Consider the following 20,329-nt stretch of genomic DNA (forward strand, 5'->3'; position numbering starts at 1 on the left):
CCTGACTGACTGAGTTCTTGAAAGCAGAAACGAGGAACTGGACTAAAACGCTCAGTGTCTGACAGTAAATGATCAGTGGGTGGGAAGTAGTATTATATTGACCACCATTGTCAAGAAATGTTTGTGAACTAGAAAGATGGCTCAGAGGGTAAAGGCACTTGTCACCAAGGTTGACAACTTGAGTTCAATTCCTGAGATCCATACGAAGGAGAGAGCCAACTTTCAAATGCTGCCCTCTGTACATGCATTACATCACACACATGCATCAATTATGGCACATCTAGCACAGAAACTCACAAATACAATAAAAATTGTTAAAAAGGAGTACACAGCAAGGTCTAGTGTGAGGCGGGCCTGCCAAAGCCATCCTTCCCACGCCATCCTGCCCAACTCATACCTGAAGTGCGCTATAGTTCATCTGAAACTGCAGGATTGCCTCACACAGGTTCCAGAACGTGTACTCTGGCCACAGGACAGGCTGGAACACGAGGCAGGAATGGGAAGTCTGGTGAAAACAAGCGGCAGAGTCTGAGTTAGCCACAGCCAAGGAGACACATACTGCTCAGAACCCCGACGGAGGAGCGGCGGGCTGGGAAAAGCCTAGAACAAGATGGCACCCGTTTCCAGAGCCCTGGATGTGTCTGCAGCCAGCCCAGTTTCTCTCACTCTTGGTGGAAGGGCCACAAGGCAACTATATTCCCTGCCTGTGGCAAAGAAGAGCTAAACTAACTTAGAGAAATGCTTCTACCAGGTCTTTCCCTTCTTTTCTTCTTTGCCAGAGAAAGTCTCACTGTGCAGCACTGGCTGGTATGGAATTAGCTACATAGACCATGTTGGCTTGGATTTCACATTGATCTGCCTGTCTCCTGAGAGCTTGGACCAAGGGCATGTGCCACCACGCCCAGCTACACCATGTCTCTAAAAGCCAATTTTAGGACTATGAAATGACATCTGGATTATGTTATTGGCTCCTGGCCCTTGGAGGTCATTTGAGACACACAGTCTGGTAAAGTCAGCCAGAACAAATGGTAACCGCTCCCGTTATTTTAAGTAGCAGCAGTGTGACTCTGTGTTTTAAGCCCATGGGTTCTGGAGCCAAGCTGCCTTGCTACCATTACCACAGAACTGGATGAGTTTTTTCACCTTTCTAGGCCTCACTGAGTCTTTACAGAACCATGAGGATGAAATACACATGAAGGAAAAGCTGAGAACGGGGAGCATGACCACCCAGGACCCCAACACTCCTGATAGCCACTGTGTACTGTCTGCTGGACTGAATGACCAAATGCCCCCCCACCCCGACCCCGGGGGCAAACCTGCTCACTATTGTAGAGCAATGCCACCTTCCCCACTGGAGCTTCTACCAAGATGCCAAGTACTTTCTCCAGAACAAATCAAAGTGGCTTTTTAGTCTGAGACAGCGTCTCCCTATGTAGCCCTGGATGGCCTGGATTTGCTCTGTAGAACGGCAGCCTCCAGGTTCCTACTAATAGCCCACCTCTGCCTCCGAATGTTGGGCAATATTAAGGCAGGAGGTACCACGGCCAGTTAAAAGCGGCCTCTGCAGGAGGCTGGCCGGAGAGCTGCCGCTTCTTGTTCCTAAGGATGCAATGACATCCCCCAGACTTCTTGTCCAACAGGCTGTCCTTGCACTTACAGATGCACCTGCCTTTGCCTCCCAAGTGCTGCCACCAAAGGCATGCACCACCACCTCCAGATGCTAAGTCTCATTATAAAGGCCTGGGATTCCAGCACCTGTTGGGTGACCCTTTTTGGTATGGTCTCTACTGTTGCAATATGTTCTCTCTTTATTTTTCCTTCCCCATCTCTAACTCCTTTCTTTCCTCCATCTTCTTTCTGCCTTCCTTTGTGTCCTCTTTGGGAAGTGTCAGGGATCAAAGCAGGGCTTTGTGCACGTTGTAACGCATCTAACCCACCGCCACTGTCATTTCTTAAGTGTGTTCTAGTACCAGAAACATTAGATAGACACTAAATTTCCTTCATGATACCCAAACTTTAAGTCAAAACATTTGCAGTAGCTAGCTGCCAGTTCACCTGCGTGTGTCTGCGTGCTCGTGGAGGTCAGAGGTCACCTTGGATTCTGCTCCTCATTAGACAGGCTCGCTCTCTGAGACTGGGGCCTGCAGATGAGGCAGTGCTGGCCAGCCAGAGCTCAGGGACTTCTGTTGTCACTCTAGGCACTGAGATTCTAAGTGTGTCCCATCACAGCAGGGTTTTAAAGTGGATGCCAGGGATCAAATACAGGTTGTCATGTGTATGCACCAGTCCTTATTGTAAAAAGTTATTATGTATACAGTGCTGAGGGCATGCCCGCAAGCCAGCAGAGGGCGTCAGATCTCACTACGGATGGTTGGGAGCCACCATGTGGTTGCTGGGATTTGAACTTTTTCAGTACGCCAGGCTGGCCTCAAACTCAAGAGCTATCCACCTCCCTCTGCCTCCTGAGTGCTGGGATTACAGGTGTGCAGCACCACCGCCCGGCTGAGATGTTTAAGCAGACAGTACTAACTAGGTGTGAGCTTTCAGGGACGAGCTATGCTGAGACAGCTGAGCAAGCGCAGGCCCAAGAGTCTGGACGCAGTGGAACTCTCACAGAACCTGCCTGTGCAGATGGAGACTTGTATTCTGAAGAGGAGATGGCAAACGGAAAGGGAAGGCTCTGGTGGTGCTGGTCAGACACCCAGCTTACCCAGGGTCTCAAGGGCATCTGTAAGTTCTCATCAGGGAGGACGGCTCTGGGCTCTCTTTAGGAGGAAAGCTCTGCACTCTGGACTGCAAGGAGCATGTTAGACACCGTGGTCAGGTGAAGAAAGCAACACAGTGTTACTAGGTACGACCTGGAGGATTGACACTTCTACATGGAAGCCCTCTGCCCTGCTCATACAATGGTGGAGAACAGGAACAAGTCACTCCATCTGGGATTCTTGTTCAGTTCCGGGGTTCAGCCCAACCCCAAAAAACATGCTCCAAAACAACCTACCTGCCAGAGCAAGAAGTCACTCAGCCGCACTTCCCCAGAAGTCCGGATCAGGATGTCGGGATGAGGAGAGTGGTTGCTATAGAGGCACTTGTCAAGCAGAGACTCGGAGACATCACTAGGTGGGCAGGAGACAGAAGCACACGTCTCTCTGTGGTGCTCGCTCCGTCCACTCCCACGCACGGCCTCCCCATTGGTGACTGGCCACCATCACATACATTTGCCCGCACATCCCCAAGCCAAGAGTGACTTTAAATCTGCGGACCGTGTACAGCGCTGCTTCTCCCCCAGGGCCTTGTACGTGCCAAACACGCACTCTAACACATAGGGCACCATCCACAGTCCTGTGGAGGGTGTCCATGCCCGTTGTTATGGATACAGAAGAGGAGGCTCGGATGGCAGGAAGTGCCCGCCCAATCTCATTTGCTTACTGGCCTAGAGCTACACGTGCCCGCCTGCCTCTCTCCTTGGACACGCTCTGCCCTGGCAGTGTGAGAGGACACTCTGCAACTGAGGCTCTTTTTTCATTTTTTTTAAAGAAAATGTAAAGCTGGGTATGTGGCTTAGTGGTAGTGTATGCACCTGCAAGGCATAAGGCCCTGAATTCAATCGCTAGAACTACAAAATGACAATTAGATTTGAAAACAACAAAAACACAACAAAAAGATGAATATAAATTAAATATACTGGTTTGGAAAGACTTCCAAGACTAGTTACATGAAAAAAAGCAACTTTAAGAAAACATATTGTGAGCCAGGCGGCAGTGGCGCACACCTGTAATCCCAGCACTTGGGAGGCAGAGGCAGGCAGATTTCTGAGTTCGAGGCCAGCCTGGTCTACAGAGTAAGTTCCAGGACAGCCAGGGCTACACAAAGAAACCCTGTCTTGAAAAAGACCAAAAAAAGAGAAAACATATTGTGAAAAATATACACCAGTCTATAGCCACAAACTATGTAAAGGGAGTTATGATAATCACTGTATTATAAAAAACATATATGCACACACACATATATATATATATATATACACATACATATATGTATGTATATTTATGTACAAAAAAATGAAGTTGAGAAAGCCACACAAAAGTTTTTAACAGTGAGTTGGTCAAGAAGGAAGGAAAGACTTTTGTCTATTTAGTGATTTATGCTGCAGACTGAACCCCAGGCCTTACACACAGAATTTAATAAAAAGAACCAAGGCTGGCAGGAAAGATGGTTCAGTGGGCAAATGCCACACAAGCCAGGTGATCTGAGTTTCATTCCTCAAAGCCACGTAAAAGTGGAAAGGGAGAATGAACTGCCAGGGCTGGCCTGTGCCACCCGCAAGTGTACCGTGGCACACCTGCCAGGGCTGGCCTGTGACACCCGCAAGTGTACCGTGGCACACCTGCCAGGGCTGGCCTGTGACACCCACAAGTGTACTGTGGCACACCTGCCAGGGCTGGCCTGTGCCACCCACAAGTGTACTGTGGCACACCTGCTCCCCACAACAAAATGAAAACCGAAGCAGGAGAATGACGACTTCTCTTATGCTGGTAAGAAAGGCACTCTCAAGGAGACAGACGAGCAGAGACAACTGAGGGAGACTCTGGAAATACAGCTTTCCCACTGACAGAGGAGGGTGTTCTCAAGGTTGGTATCTGACGGCTCCAGGAGTATTTGCCCACCCTAACGTGGACACACGAACAGGACCAAGAATCTCCAATTTATGAGTTGTATCTTGTGAAATGTGAAAAAAACCAAACTTTCTATGGAGAGCATGTCACAGGGTAACACAGCAGAAAGGGGCTGGAGAGATGGGTCAGTGGTAAGAGCTCCCGCTGCTCTTGCAGAGGACCCAAGTTCAATTCCCTGCACCTTCGTGGTGGTTCTGTAACTCCAGTTCTAGGGCAAATCAAGGTTCCGCTTCTGGCCCCCAAGGACACTGCACACATATGGTGCACAGACATATATATAAAGGAAACATCCATATACAAAAATAAAAAAACAAGGAAAATATTTTAAGAAGAATTAAAGCATAAATGCCTGGAGTGAGTGTTCAAAACCAGAAACCAGAGCTTGGAAGCTGGGGCAGGAGCTCAAGGACAGCTGGGCTGTACAGGAAAGCATACTCTCAAAAAAGCCCACAGAACGAGTTTTAAAAACAAAGAAAAGAAAAATAAACATACTTACTAGCTGGGCGCTTGGGGCACGTGCCTTCACTTTTTAATTACCTTTTTTCAAACCACAGAAGGAGATGTATTTTCTGTATAACTGTACAGCAAACAACATTTGCTTACGACTGGGCAAGAGAAGGGTTCAGACTGCCGTGGCAATCACACACTCTTGTCTTGACTGCATGGTCCTAAGTCTCTGTATGTAAGTATGTAAGACAGTACAATCCACATGCGCGCTCAGCTTCCTCATCTTTCAAATAGGTCCACTTACCTATTATTATTATTATTATCATCATCATCATCATCATCATCATCATCATCATCATCTACCGCATGGCTATACCGAGTCAATCAAATCCAACGACATATCTGGGTGCATCATGGAATTATGAAATGCCCAAACACACACGGGATGACAAGGCCATCTAAGCAAACACGGGATAACAATGACACTATCTCCTGTCTCACTGCCAGGGCCTCTTGACTACGGACATCCACTTAGAGTCCTAGTAGAAAGTTTCTGAGGACTTTCTGCTGCCTGCTTCAGGGTGTGGGCAGAAGGTAAACAGAAAAGGAGGAAACTGTGGGGAAAGATAAAGCTGACAAAAGGAAACCAAGGATCTATTGATTATAGTTAAAACTCTGATGCACCGGGCAGTGGTGGTGCACGCCTTTAATCCCAGCACTTGGGAGGCAGAGGCAGGTGGATTTCTGAGTTGAAGGCCAGCCTGATCTACAGAGTGAGTTCCAGGACAGCCAGGGCAACACAGAGAAACCCTGTCTCAAAAAAACATAGGAAGAAAGAAAGCCCCAATGCTAAGTAAACAGTATTGGTTGCCTTCATAAAAACTGTTTAGAAATAACTTAGATTAAATAACAATAGAAATACCATTATTCACCAACAAAACAGAAAACATTTAAGAAACCACAGGGCCTGAAATGGTAGAGCACATGCCTAGCATGTTTCTGTTTCTAGATTCGAACCCCACCACGAGGAAGAAGAAAATCAAAATGAAAAGACAAATCAATCTTGACAACCCACCAGCTCCAGCTCCAGAGGAAGGGATCCCAGGTGCAGACAACTCTATGCTCAAGGAGATCACCATTGAATTAATGAGAAATCAGAATCAGCTTAAATACAGAAGAAGCGCAGAGAGATTTAGGTAAACTAAGTTACAATACATTTGTGTACATTAGCTTTCAGCTAGTGAAAATTACTGAAAATGTAGTGGAAAATGTACTAAAGTACAGGGCATGAAAACGTACTGTTACAACATTAAATGGAGAAGCAAGCCAGTATTCCCGGCCTAAACTCCTCAGTGTGATTTCTAGTTACAAATATTTACATTGGGATATATTTATTTATTAATTATTTTTTAAAGGTTTACTTTATTTTTCAAAAAAGATCTATTTAGTTAGTTTTTTAGAGACAGAGTTTCTCTGTGTGGCCTTGGCTGACCTGGAACTTGCTAGGTAGACCCAGGCAGGCCTTGAACTCAAGAGATCTACCAGCCTTTGCCTCCTGAGTGCTGGAATTAAAGGCATGCGCCTCCACCACCACCACCACTCAGCATAATTTATGTGTTTGAGAATTTGACTGCATGCACATCTGTGTACCATGCACTTGGCGTGCGCAGATCTCCTGGAACTGGGTTTAGAGCTGACCCGTGGGCCCGGTGAGTCGGCCCGTGTACTCCACTGCTTGTGCATGTAAGAGTGCATGTGCCACAGTGTGTGCATGGAGGCCAGAGGACACAGAGGAGCTGCTTCTCTCCGTCCGCCATGTGTTCAGGGGTTAAACTCAGGTCTCCAGGCTTGGTAGCAAGCACCTGCTGAGCCATCCTGCTGGCACTAATTTTTTACTTTTCAATGCTGTACTTGCAATGGACCCTAAGGTCTGTTGTGTGGTGGGGACATTCAACCCCACTATCCCCAATCCATTTGTAAAAAAGATTAAGGGCCAGAGGAGGAGGTCAGGTGCACTGAAACTGGCACTCCAGATGGCTATGGGCCGTCACACAGGTGTTGGGAACTAGATACACGTTCTCTATAACAGCAGCAGGCGCTCTTAACCTCCGAGTTCGAAGCCCTGTTTTTGGACAGAGCCCTGCCCTGTAGCTCAGTCCTCTGGACCCGTCCTCTTGAGCACGAAGACTTCAGGCATGCAATACCACATCTGAGCACTTGCTCACTTTTTCTTTCAGGTTATATTTACTTTATGTGTAAGGGTGTTTTGCCTACATGTATGAACGTGTACCATGCCACACCAGGTACCCGAGGAAGTCACAAGAAGGGACTGGATCCCAAGGACCTAGTTGCGGATGGCTGTGAGACATTATGTGGGTGCTAAAAATTAAACCAGGGTCTTCTGCAAGAGCAGCCAGTGCTCTCGCTGCCGGGTGTCTCTCCAGCCCGTAGGCTGCTTTTATGTTAGATTCCTTTGTCCACTTCAGCCTTCCTATGTGGTGGTCAGGATACCAAACTGAAAGGACACAAGGCAGGTGGGCCAGCTCTGCAGATTCCTATTTCCTGTTTCTGTAGTCTCTTCTTTAAAATGAAGGGCTACAAAGATGAAGGGCTCAGCATGAGACCATACTTGCTGGTGACTGGAGGCTGGATCTCCACAAGCCAGTGAAAACCGGATGCCTCCTGTATGGGGCGAGGCAGACCAGGAGACCCCCCCCCCAGAAGCCGGAGGGCCAGCGAGCTTGGCTCACACAGCAGCACAGAGACTGTCTCAGATGAGGCAGAAGGGTGACACCACACCCGAAGCCTTCCCTCTAACCTTCAGTTGTGCACTGTGGCACACATAAACCTGCTCCTACACAACACACATAAACTAAACAAATAAGTAAATGAGGATAAAACCAACTTGTCCAATATAGGGTGAGGGAGCCGGGAACTGCACCAGCGGCTTGCAACCCTCTTTAGCTGAAGGAGGATTAAGAATTTAAGGTTAGTGACCATCTCAAGTACACATGTATCAAACCTGAACAACACAGTAAATCTGCATGGCCCTGTGCTTCATTAGTAAATGGTCACAATTATTATTTATCACACAGAAGCAGGACTATAGGCGGCCACACAGCCTATTCAAAGCAAGTCACTGACAGTGTTTTAACCAGCCTTGAGGGTCAACCTTATTTCTTCTCTAATTCCAGTCTCCCAAACACCATGTTAATTTTATTTCTGGGGTGGGGGGGGGAGCCCTTATCATAAAGAAAGAGGAAAGGAGTCAGATAGTGGTGTCCAGCAAACAGAGTCTAGTTAGTTACTTGGTTGAGGCAAATTCTAATAACCCTGATACAAATGTGACAGAGTACAGCTGAAGCCCCAGTGAGATCTGCATGCGGAGAATGAAGCTGCAGGGTGCTGCTGGCTCTGGTGATTCCACCTGCCACGCCCACTAGGGCAGATTATAAATGACAGTCAGGAAGATGGTCAGAAACAGTTCGTGGAAGGGCAGCAGACATAAGGTCAGATACAAAGCATCGGGCAAGGTTAAAGCATGCTGTATTAGGACTTCGATCAGATGCATGCTGTATTAGACTCCCAGGAGCTAACCTGTGCTAATTCTGCTTGTAAACTAGAGGATTCTTTCTAGCACAAATATTTTCCATCATTAGCTCAATTATTATTTCATATAAACAAGACTACTAAAACATTAATTATAGAGCATAACATAACAAACAACAATGAAATTACTCCCAAGCTAATTACCATTAACTTACGCCTACATAGATATATGTTCGCAAGTTTTCTGTCTTTCCCTGAGGCTAGGCAGTACTAGAAAGTGAACCCGGGGCCTTGCACAGGCTAGACCCACACACACACCTCCCCCATACATTCCCCTTCTGTTTCCGCCACTTGACCACTTCATAACCCCATCCGCTTAGCCAGCACCGTAATTTTCCTAACTGCCAATTTACCATCTATAACTTAATCCACCCCTCTAGAGCATTAGCGCTACTGTGCCAACACCTGCCCACCTCCTCAACCAGTACCAACCAATTCCCTCTTTTGTGTTCTGTAAAACAGATTGTTTTTCTTGTAAGGGCCGATCTGTCTGTCCAATGGTCACAAAGACAGTTTCTCAGAGCTCATCCTTGGCCATCTATTCACAGAACTCTCTCCAGGTCCCTCATGTCTGCCTCGGTCCACACCCCAGAGAGGATCTTCCCCTGGAGCCTCTAGTCCTGAGCCCCCTGGACTACTGATCCAACACCTCTGTTGTCTGACAAGCCTTGAGGCAAACTTCCCTCTTCTTAAATGGGATCTTATCTAGGGTTCTGTAGAACAGCAGAGGGCACCAACGTCCACCATTGAAATCAATGGAGAGGACATCCCAAGTTCATGTGCAGACTCCATGACCCCAACACACACACACACACACACACACACACACACACACACACACACACACACACACAGTTTTAAATAACAAAACATTAAAACAGTACTTTCTTTCTGGGTGTTAGTTGTGGGGTGGGGGTGGGGGTCTTCTGTTGGTTTGTTTGCCTTTCTTTTATGACATTGGAGACAAAGCCAAGGTCTTACTAAGGACACTCACGGGGCAAGCGCTCCACAGCTGAACTACATCCTCGCTATACCAACTGCACATCCTGGTGTTCGGAGACATGGAGTTCCAGGATGTTGCTTAGGCTGTTCCCAAACTTACAGTATCCTAAGTGGGTGGGATCACAGGTTTGTGCCACCATGCCCAGCTCAATTTCCTGCATCCCAAGATCTCAGATGATAAAAATGAAGACAAGGCCTCTGGATTGCTTTACTAGCAGACTGACGGTGGACACGCTATCTCAGTTTCACATTTATAAACTGAGAAGAAGCTGAGGCTCCCTCCCAGGAGGTTAGGAAGAGTAAAGCATTAACGTACTGCACTGTCCAGTTATGTCTGCTACCATGACTTTACTACTAAGATTAGTAATTTACTAACAGTTCCAAAGATTACATTAGTAACAACATTAGAAGGACAAATAGACAGATGGCTTCAAAAATTCCTCCATTCCTCTAAGCCCAATTATTAGGATTGCACTATGTTGGCAACGATTAAAAACTTCCCTTACTTTCTTCCCTCCCTCTACCCATCCCTCACAACACCTTAATCCTGTGTTATGAAACTGTAATTTGAGATACCTAAAAGATTCTCTTCCATAACAAACATTAATTACTGGAAAAAAATGTGCAAGGAGCGAGCACGTCCCTTCTCACTGGACAGGATGGCCTGAAGGCTATCTGCGGTTTCTCAGTGTGGTGCACTCAGGTGACCCCATCTGTTTGGGGGGAGTCCCCTAAGCATTTCCCACACATACCCTAGTTTGAGCTCTGACCCAGTGCATGGCTCAGCAGGGCTGGAACACTAGTTCACTGTCTTCCGTACCAGTCACCAGGAGCCACACCCCAGGTACCTGGGTTCCAGCAGACCTTGTTCCACGCCCCAGGCCATCTCTCTCACAGCATTGGTGATCTCGTGACGTGATGTGTATGCAAAGCAGACATTGAGGAAACACCTGAGGACGGCAGAGCAGAACAATTCACCAAAGAGAGACAGGGTCTGATGGCCAGAGCCTGAGTCCGGAGCAGCCCCTCCCGGAAGGACACAGACACTTTATTTACTTTTGAAGGGTAGGACTGTGGGTGGTTTCATGATTTCTTCATCTAATAAGATCAAGCCTAAATGATCTTTACTGCCTTCCTAACCACATCCCCTCCCCCACTGCCACTACTGCCAACCAGTCCACAGAGGAAGGAAATCCTCTGTGATATTAGCCCAAGGATAGGGTAGAAGGGAGGAGACCAGAGACAAGGTAAAATCAATGTGACACTGCTGTTCCAAAGGCACACACAGTGGAGCGTGCCTTATTGAACTTTGTCCTCTAAATCTGTCCATGGGCCACAGAGTAGGACAGAAAAAGACTCTTGAAAGGCATATAGACAGGGTTAGGACTGCTGGATTTCTTTTAGTTAATATTATTTTTAATTTTTTGAGGTAGGATCCCACATGTAGCTTAAAGGGTCAGCCTAAAATTCACTGAGATATGCCTGGTGATGGAATTCAGGGTATGCACTACCACACCAGCCTAAGACTGGACTATCTATTCTGACACTTGTCAAGTTCAAGTCTATGCAGTGTGTGTGGGTGTTTGTGTGCATGTGTGCACATTTACAGTTCCCGAACAAACTGGGGTGGGGAGGGCAAGGGGCTGGGCTTGCATGTGAAGGAAAGGAAAAGCACCTGGTCTCTTCTACAGGTCAGAGTCCCTAAGCATCACAAACTACTCTCTTGAGAGACTTGCATGGAGTACAGACCTTGGAAGCTCTGGGTGCCTCTCCTAAGAAACAAGCCGATAACTTACTTGCTGTAGTTCTTAGATAACTTACTTGCTGTAGGTCTTAGATAACTTACTTGCTGTAGTTCTTAGTAGCCTGGACAGCCTGTGCAATCTTCTTCTGGAGGTCCAAGGGCAGCAGATGCAGATCACCCAAGACACGGATGCACACCCCATGCCTCTGCAGCTTCTCCCTGAGAAGGGAGAAAGGAGGCGGCACTGTGACAGGGGCACCCACGGAGCAGGAGAATGCAGGCTTGGGAGTAAGAACCAACCACAAACTTGTCGCCTATGCCAGGCACTGTTGTGTGTATGCACTTCTAGAACCGTGTCAACACTCTGAGAGGTACCCAGCACTGCAATGAGGTTCAGATAAGACTTGCCCAAGGTCATTTCATGTGAACCAGATCTGTCTGCCTTGAGAACACAAACTCTGGGCCACACAATAATACCTCAGGTGTCCTTGGGAGAGTTGTAGTTTACACATCTGTGATTTCTGTCCCAAGTCAGTAAATTGCTCCAGAGTAGGAACTGTATTATTGATGGCATCTGTAATATTCTTGTGCAATAAGAGAATAAAGACAGCAGAGAGTATATATTTATAGAGTTAGATAGTTGAAATACTTTAGTCCAATCACTGAATTCCGCTGAGGTACAGACCGTAAGTTCCCCTCCACAGACCAGGAGACTCAAGTCCAAAAAGTTTAGAATGTTGAGAAATCTGGATGGATGAGTGAGCAGCCAGGCCTGAGCTGGGCAGTCCAGCTCTAGAGCCCGACCACACCCTCACTCACAGTGCATCCACACAGTAGCCCCCCCCCCCAGGTGAGTACTCACTGTGTCTACCCAGCCTCTCTCTGGGAATGCCACAAGGAAGCTGGCATTTTATATTGAGAGACAGGAGCTTACTACTGTGTGGTAGAAATCTCTGGCAGGCTCTGAAGGACATGGCCCAGGATTAAAGGCCACATCCGTGGCTCATCTGCCTATATAACCTTCAACCACATATTGTCCGAGCCTGTGAAACAAGACCCATTTACCTATTTTGCGGGATCTATAAGACTATAAAAGTTCAATGTATAGTCTAATCAAAGCCAAATTTGAGTAGTACCTAGATTTCAATCCACGGACACTCACTTTTGCTGCTCCTGATGCAGTCCTGACTTCTCTGAGCTTGGTGGTACTGTCTCTCAGTCTGCCCTACCCGGACCCTTGGAGAAGCCAGCCTGCTATAACATCCTGACAGGCTGCTCACCTGGAAGAGGTGCACAGGAGTGCTCATTCTACGACAACACAACCAAGGTGCTTGAGGGTCACAGAGGAACTATAAAGGCCTGGAGGAGTGAGGACTGGGGTTCCTAACCTGGCTCTGTCACCAACTTACTGTGGCCACCTACAAGGCCTTTTCTTCTCTTTAATGTCTCAGATTTAATGTCCCAACCATGAAATGCAAGTAGACTAGCAGTTTTGTGTTTTTCCTGCATGTGAATGTGGAGACCAGTGGATAACCATGGATGTCAGCCTTCTTGATAACATTTCAGATATAGGAGCTCAGGGCTGGGGTCAGGGAAGGTTAGACAGGGATGGAGGAACAGGCCATTCTCCACGTGGACAGTGTCTTACTGTTCTTCCATCAAGCAGGTGAACTTCTGGCGGGCTAGATCCAGGAGTCCGTCAACCTCACTCTTGGAACGTTTGAAGTTCTCGATGCTGAATGCATAGACAGTCACTTCTAGGATGCCCAGGTTCAAACACCAGCGCAGAGTCTGAGGGGGAGGCAAAGACAGAGCTAGACCACAGGAGGAACAGGGAGAGGTGACGGACTCTTCAGCTCTAACCGAGGATTTTTCTCCTCCCTAGGGTGACTTCAGCGCTTATGTTTGAATAATGAGCCACCTGAGGGAGAAAGTCATCACCACTCAGGAATCTGAAAACCCGAGGCACCAGGAGCAAGGCTAGGTGAGACTACACAATAAGAGTCTTTCTAAAAAAAAAACAAAACAAAAACAAACAAACAAACCACAAAAATCATGAAACCAAAGCAATCCAGGTGTGCTATGATGTTAAGGAACACTTACAACCTGTGCTTCTGGGAGGTGGATGGCAGGAAGACCCTGAGTTTAAGGTTAGCCTGGGCTATGTATGCTGAACTGGAGGCCACCATGGGCTATAAGAAATAATACCTTAAAAAAACAAAACAGGGGGCTGGAGAGATGGCTCAGCTGGTAAGAGCACTGACTGCTCTTCAAAAGGTCATGAGTTCAAATCCCAGCATCCACACGGTGGCTCACAACCATCCGTAAAGAGATCTGACACCTTCTAATGGCGGCTGAAGACAGCTACAGTGTACTTACATATAATAAACAAATAAATATTAAAAAAAAAAAACAGGAAGAAAAACTCGAAACTGTCATTCTTATTTTATCCCAAAGAAATTTTCAGCAAGAACATAAAGTCCTAGGTTTTTACCCAGTGACTCCATCCTGGACTTGAAATGAGCTGCAGGCAATGATTAACCAACCTCTCTGAGCACAGCAGCCACCTCTGAAAGCTCACCCACGCCTGGCGGCACTGACACAACACACCTAGCACTTGAAAGACTGAGGCAGGAGAACCCTGAGGCCAAGTCCAGCTTGGATACATAGCAAGATGCTGTCTTTGTTGTTGTTGTTTTGTTTTGGTGTGGTTTTTCCGAGACAGGGTTTCTCTGTGTAGCCCTGGCTGTCCTGGAACTCCCTCTGTAGACCAGGCTGACCTTAACTCAGGAGATCTACATGGCTTTAAAGGCATGTGGCCACTTGGCCCAGCTAAATTCCCTAATAATGCAAAATAAATAAATAAACCACTGTTGGGAAAGTCGCCTAGTTGGTAAAGTATTTGCTCAGCGTGAGTAAATGCCTGGGCTAAAGCCATGTACAGTGGCACCATGCCTGTTATCCTAGCACTCCCAAGTAGAGTAAGAAGATCAGAGTCAGGGTTCCTTTTGGTTACATGGAATTTGAGGCCAGCCTGGCTATATAAGTAAGATACTGTCTCAAAAATAAATGTAACCACTCATGGTATCTCATAACTTATACTAACACTAAGAGGCAGAGGAAGGCAGGTCTCTATAAGTTTGAGGCAGTCTGATCTACAGAGTTCCAGGCCAGTCAGGGTTACAGAGTGAAAGCATCTATACAAAATAAGCAAACAGACCTGGCAGTGGTCCTACGTGCCTTTAATCCCAGCACTTGGGAGGCAGAGACAGGCATATCTCTGTGAGTTCAAGGCCAGCCTGGTCTACAGAGCACATTCCAGGTCAGCCAGGAATATACTGAGAAAAACCCCAAACAAACAAACAAACAAATAAATAAATATGCAGCCGTCACTAGAATATAGGTAAAGGAAAAAAATCAAATAAAAATATCCTTGACAAGCATAAAGTCATAAAATGATACGCATAATTACAAAAGTTGATTGACACCCATGCATGTGTGTGGATGTGTTCATTCACAGCACAAAATGTGTATGAAAATTACAGACAAAGTTGGAGGCACTGGATCCTTCCTTCTACTACACGTGGTCCAGCTATTGAACTCAGACAGCCGCTAGCACCCTGACCTGCTGACCCAGCAACTTCCTAAATGGTAAGACATTTAGTAGCAGCCTAGATGTGAGATACAATTAAAATAAAATGACTAATGGTGGTAGCAGAACACAGAAGCTTGCTAATCCTAATATTCTGGGATGATGACAGTTGTGTTAATGCCACGATGAGACCCTTAGGTAGCAAGCAATGAACAAAACAAAACGAAAATAAAAAGCACCCAAACCACAGGAAACTCCAAGTGTCATTTTTTAGCTGTCATCCAGGTCTTCAAATCACTCACCCCAGGCTGTCACCCGCACCCACCTCAGCAAGCTTATTGAAGCCCTGAGCGTGGCCCTCCTGCCGCTCCACCTGGCACTTCTTGGCATAGCGACGGTTGCCATCCATTATGAATGCGACATGTTTGGGTACTGGGCCAACCTATCACAGAGGACATATAACAAGCCAGTTTCATTCTGTGTGGGATAACAGGCGCACAAGCCGTCCCTCCCAGGAGCTTTCAATAATCAGAGAAAGTCCCAGGGCCTCGGGATGAGCCAGTGCTGCCCTGCTTCTTGCCAAGCCCCACAGCCTGAGTTGATTGCCCAGGACCTGGATATGTGCTGGAGAAGGAAAACAACTCTCCTACACCGTGCTCCACTTACACATGTGTGCTGTGGCATGTATTTGCCTCCATGTAACATACATAATACATACATACATGTTTGTGTACCGCACATGAGCCAGTACTGGAGTTACAGTGAGCTTCCCGGTGAGTGCTAGACATTGAACCCGAGTCCTCTGCATGAACGTCAAGTCCTCTTAGCACCTGAACCACTGCTCCAGCTCTTTCTAACCTGATCTGAGTTTTGAGGTTTACTTAGCTTGTAGCTACTGATACTAATCATTTTTTTCAGGTACTTATTGACTCATTTGTAATTCTTTATTTTAAATCTGTTCAATTGATTTAACTCTTTGTCTCATTATTTTCATCTTTAATTTTTTAATTACATTTATTTATTTAGTGTGAGTGTGTATGTGTGTGACTGTGGAGGTCAGAAGACAATTCGTAAGAGTCAGTTCTCTATAAGAAAACTGTCAGGAAGATGCTGGAGGATGGGAGATGGAGGAGAAGATGTAGATAGTGGAGACTTCGTTTCAGGTGGCTGGTCCATTTGGATCCGGATCTGGAGGATTTAACTTAGTATAGCTCATAATTAGGATGTTAGTTGTAGCACCCAGCGATTGAGTTACCATTGATTCTGAACTAAGTTTGTGTGGTGTTTTCCTTCACACAGCAGCTAGACTGGGTTCCAGAGAGAAAAGCAATAAAACTGTAACTAAGATCATCCCTATTATGAAGAGAAACAAAGACTATGGAGGACCAATTTGAATAAGAAGAAAACAAAACAACCGAGGATTGTATGAAAGATTCCATCTCTCTAATGTTCAAAGAAATGCAAATTTAAATCAATATTATATTTCACTTATTACATTGATGACAAAAAAAGAAAACTGTAAGGCTGGAGAGATGGCTCAGCGGGTAAGAGTATTCACAGCTCTTCCGAGGGTCGTGAGTTCAAATCCCAGCAACCACATGGTAGCTCACAACCATCCATAATGAGATCTGATGAAGACAGTGACAATGTACTTACAATACTGTACAAATGTACAATATAATAAATAAACAAATCTTGAAAAAGAAAAAAAAAAGAACTGTCTTCCCAATCCCTTAAGTTGGGATGGTATGATGGTATGGTTAGGGGATGATTTACAAATAAATATAGTCTTAGACAGGGAAGAAACAAAATAAGAAACTTAGACTCAGGGATTTCTATCTCTCCTTTCCTTTCCTCTTCTCTTTTCCTTCCTTTCTTTCCTTCCCTTTTTTTTTTTTTTTTTTTTTTTTGAGACCAGACCTCTCTTTAGGCAGGAAATAGGAGGGGGGACATCAGGAGGAGAAAGAATTCTATGAAAGGAGGGGGAAGATTCACTGGAAAGACATCATGAACAGGATACGGGCAGTATGGATATGTGGCAGAATGGAGGCTAAATAACTGGGGTATTTTAAGTTACATCTAGTCAGAGATGAGCCTAGCTATATGGGGTATTTGTAAATATATGGGGTATATATAGGGTATTTGTAAATATATTTTGAATCTGAGTCTTGTTTCTGGAGCACGAGGCTGGGAGGACGAACCAGAACCCGGCTTCAACAGTTCTCTCCTCTGCCATGTAGTTGTAGGGCCCGAATCTAGGTTAGCACACTTGGTTGCCAGAACCTTTACCCACTGAGTCATCTGAGCCTTCGTTCACACTCGCCCCTCCACAGTCTTTTGTTTTTGCCTGCTATACTTCTTTTTGCCAACACGAGGCTGTCACACATAGTTTCCTAAGGAAAGAGTTTCCATTTTCTGGCCTACTTGTGATTATTTGACATTTGTAGGCAAGAATGTGGAAATACAAGGCTTACTGACTCAAATTCATTGTTAAACACTGCTTGACCGTCTGTATCTAAAAATAAAGCCAGGCTGACTGGCTTGCATGAAAACCTCTCTCAGGCACAGAATATGACATCACTGTGATTCTTGATGGGGCCTTCAATGGCTCAGCTGGTAAACGTACTTGCCCCAAAGCCTGATCCTGAAAGTTGGTTCTCTGTCCTTTAAACGTACACTATATATCACCATACCAAGATAAATAACCGAGGACCACTAGATATTGTGCTAAATTCTTTGTGTCTATATTTCTTTTAATCCTCAAAAAGACAAGTTTGTTAAGCCACATGGTTGGTAAATAAAAGGGCTTTCCCTCATGGTTGTCTGCCTCTAGTGTAGATGGTTAAAGTCTTAACCATCAAAGAAACATTAGCTCAGAAGATACTACAAGAAGAAGTGGATGGAAGCTCTGGGGCAGTAGTTCTCAACTGTCCTAATGCTGGGACCCTGCAGTATAGGTCCTCATGTTGTGCTGACCTCAACCACGAAAGTATTTACACTGCTACTACATAACTGTCATTTTGGCACTATCATAAATTGTAATGTCAGTATCTGATATCCCCGTGGACTGCTCAACCTCCAAAGGGGTCGGGACCCACAGGTTGAGAACTCCTGCTCTAGTGAGACAAATTTCTGCTCCCTCCCATTCAGAGTCACATTCTCTCTTCCTTTTTCAAACTTAGAATCTTGCAAATACTAAGAAAGCATCCTACCAATGAGCTCTTTTGACACTCCCAACGCCACAATTCGGTTTTCCAGAAGGAAAAATCTAACAGTCTGTGTGATTTAATGATATTAAGAGACCCTGATTAGCCTTTAAAAAAAAAGTCACTCAGTACAATAAATACTAGAAATGAAACCCTGAAAACTACATTATACTTTCAAGATTCTCTCATTCCTGTGCTATATTCCACTTCATAGGTATTGCTGAAACTTTAACGCGACTACTCAACTACAAGGTCAACTTTTCCTTTTTCTTTTTCGCTCACCTTTATGATGTTGGCACAGAACCGTTCCCAAAGTGACAGCTCTCCTTCTTTGATCCATGACATAGTTCTTGCTATGTCAGAAATCACACAAGAACAAAAAAGACAGCCAGATAACCCTGAATAAATGAAAAGAGAGAGAAGTCATCCGTGCTTGCAATAAAACTGACTGACGAGACTCTCCTGGACTGCGGCCACTCGCGTCTGAATCCAGAGACTGTTCTAATCCACTCAGGCCTCTATACGCCAACGGGAGACCTTTGGAACAAGGTGGCTCCCATTTTCTTATCCTTCTTACGTGCACTGATTTCTTCCAAATATCCTGCCTCATCATGGTACCTACATCTTGGTCAATCCCCGCAACTTCCTTCTCTATTGTCCCGCAATCCATTTCTCACTTTGGGCTAACCAATCGCTACCGTCCTTGGCCGTCGCACTTGTGACCTCGATGGCCACTTTCCCGGCTGGACTTTAGTGCCTCCCGCGGCTAACTCCACATCCAGCTTCCCCCTCCTCTGGGTCTCTGTGTTCACCTAGGACCCGGAGAAGGCGTTTTTCCACCACTCCGGGGATGACTCGCGACTTGGCGCTGGAAGAACACGTCACCTCTGCGCGCTTGGACACGCCTCCTCCGTCCGTGGTGGGAGGGGCCGCCGCTGCGGACTCAGGGGCGGAGCGGTGCGAGTTCTTGCCAGTTGACTATTGGTGGCCGCTCTCGCGGGGCGTGGAAACAGCGGCTTGGAAGGCCGAGGTCTAGCGAGCTGATACTGCTATGGTTAGGGTCTCCTGCTGCAAACCCTGCATGTTAGGTGAGAGAGTCGAGTCTAAGAAGCTCTCGGCCCACGCACGCTGCGTGGTCTCAGGAGTTGTTGCAATTTGTTACGGAGAGAGGATAGGGTTGCTCCACCTCAAAAATGAGTTTCTCTATGGATGATCGCAATGCTTATATTTTGGGAGACACGGTAACATCGTATTTTGACAATCCTCCTATCTCAGTCTCCCAATCGCTGGGGATATGGACGTAAACCATGGGAAAGTGAACTGCGTTTCTTTAAAAATTTTGTCTTGGGGCTAGAGAGATGGCTCAGCCATTAAGAGCACTGGCTGCTCTTCCAGAGGCCCTGAATGCAATTCCCAGCAACCACATGGTGGCTCACAACCATCTGTAATGGTATCTGGTGTGTTTTAAAAGACAGCTACAGTGTACTCACCTACATAAAATAAATAAATCTTTTAAAAAAATTAAATTGTCTTAAAATCGTTTTTGGTGGAAACTGGTGGTGCGTCGTCATCGAACTCAACACTCAGAAGGCTTGAGGCCATGATGATTAATGTCTTTTCTGTTAGGTAGTAAATTTAGAGTCACCCCGATCTAAGGGATACTGTCTCATCAAAAAATTATAACGTGTTTTTCCTTGTCGCCTTTTAATGCTGCTAATTCATTGGAAAGGTTTCTTGCTCTGGTCACTTTTGGGGAATGATTTAAAGCATCATGACTTTATAATTTGCAGATTCCAAAGACCCACATTAATGGAATTAAAAGGACAAGCCAGAAAGAGCTTCACTCTTTTAGGATTTCTAAAATCAGTCCATAGCTCTGGGGAATACAGCCCATGTGGTCTTGCTTACCTAACATGCCAGAAGCCCTGGGTTCAGTTTCCAGGCCAGCATAAAAAAAGTGAAGTGCCAGTGAAAGCAGGACCATCAGCAGTTTAGGTCACCTACGGCGCTTGAGGCTAGCCAGGGCCTACACAGGAAAAACTCAGCCTCAAAA

General features: G+C 46.0%; 1 protein-coding gene across 4 annotated transcripts in view; it reads right to left on the reverse strand.

Moving 5' to 3' along the window:
- The window catches only part of Dhdds (dehydrodolichyl diphosphate synthase subunit), a 29,726-nt gene extending 10,555 nt beyond the window's left edge, over positions 1-19,171 (reverse strand). The window contains exons 1-8 of one of the 4 annotated variants that reach the window (XM_052177665.1): positions 19,089-19,171; positions 18,559-18,674; positions 15,396-15,512; positions 13,127-13,269; positions 11,581-11,697; positions 10,583-10,684; positions 3,002-3,116; positions 398-505 (exon numbers count right to left, since the gene is read on the reverse strand). In XM_052177665.1, coding sequence (XP_052033625.1) covers positions 398-505; positions 3,002-3,116; positions 10,583-10,684; positions 11,581-11,697; positions 13,127-13,269; positions 15,396-15,512; positions 18,559-18,621 — 765 coding nt within the window. In that variant the 5' untranslated portion in view covers positions 18,622-18,674; positions 19,089-19,171. The other 3 variants (XM_052177668.1, XM_052177667.1, XM_052177666.1) reach the window with 3 other exon arrangements.
- Positions 19,172-20,329: the final 1,158 nt, after the last annotated feature.

Source organism: Apodemus sylvaticus, chromosome 3, assembly GCF_947179515.1.
Source record: "Apodemus sylvaticus chromosome 3, mApoSyl1.1, whole genome shotgun sequence".
In the NCBI taxonomy this organism is placed as follows: domain Eukaryota; kingdom Metazoa; phylum Chordata; class Mammalia; order Rodentia; family Muridae; genus Apodemus; species Apodemus sylvaticus.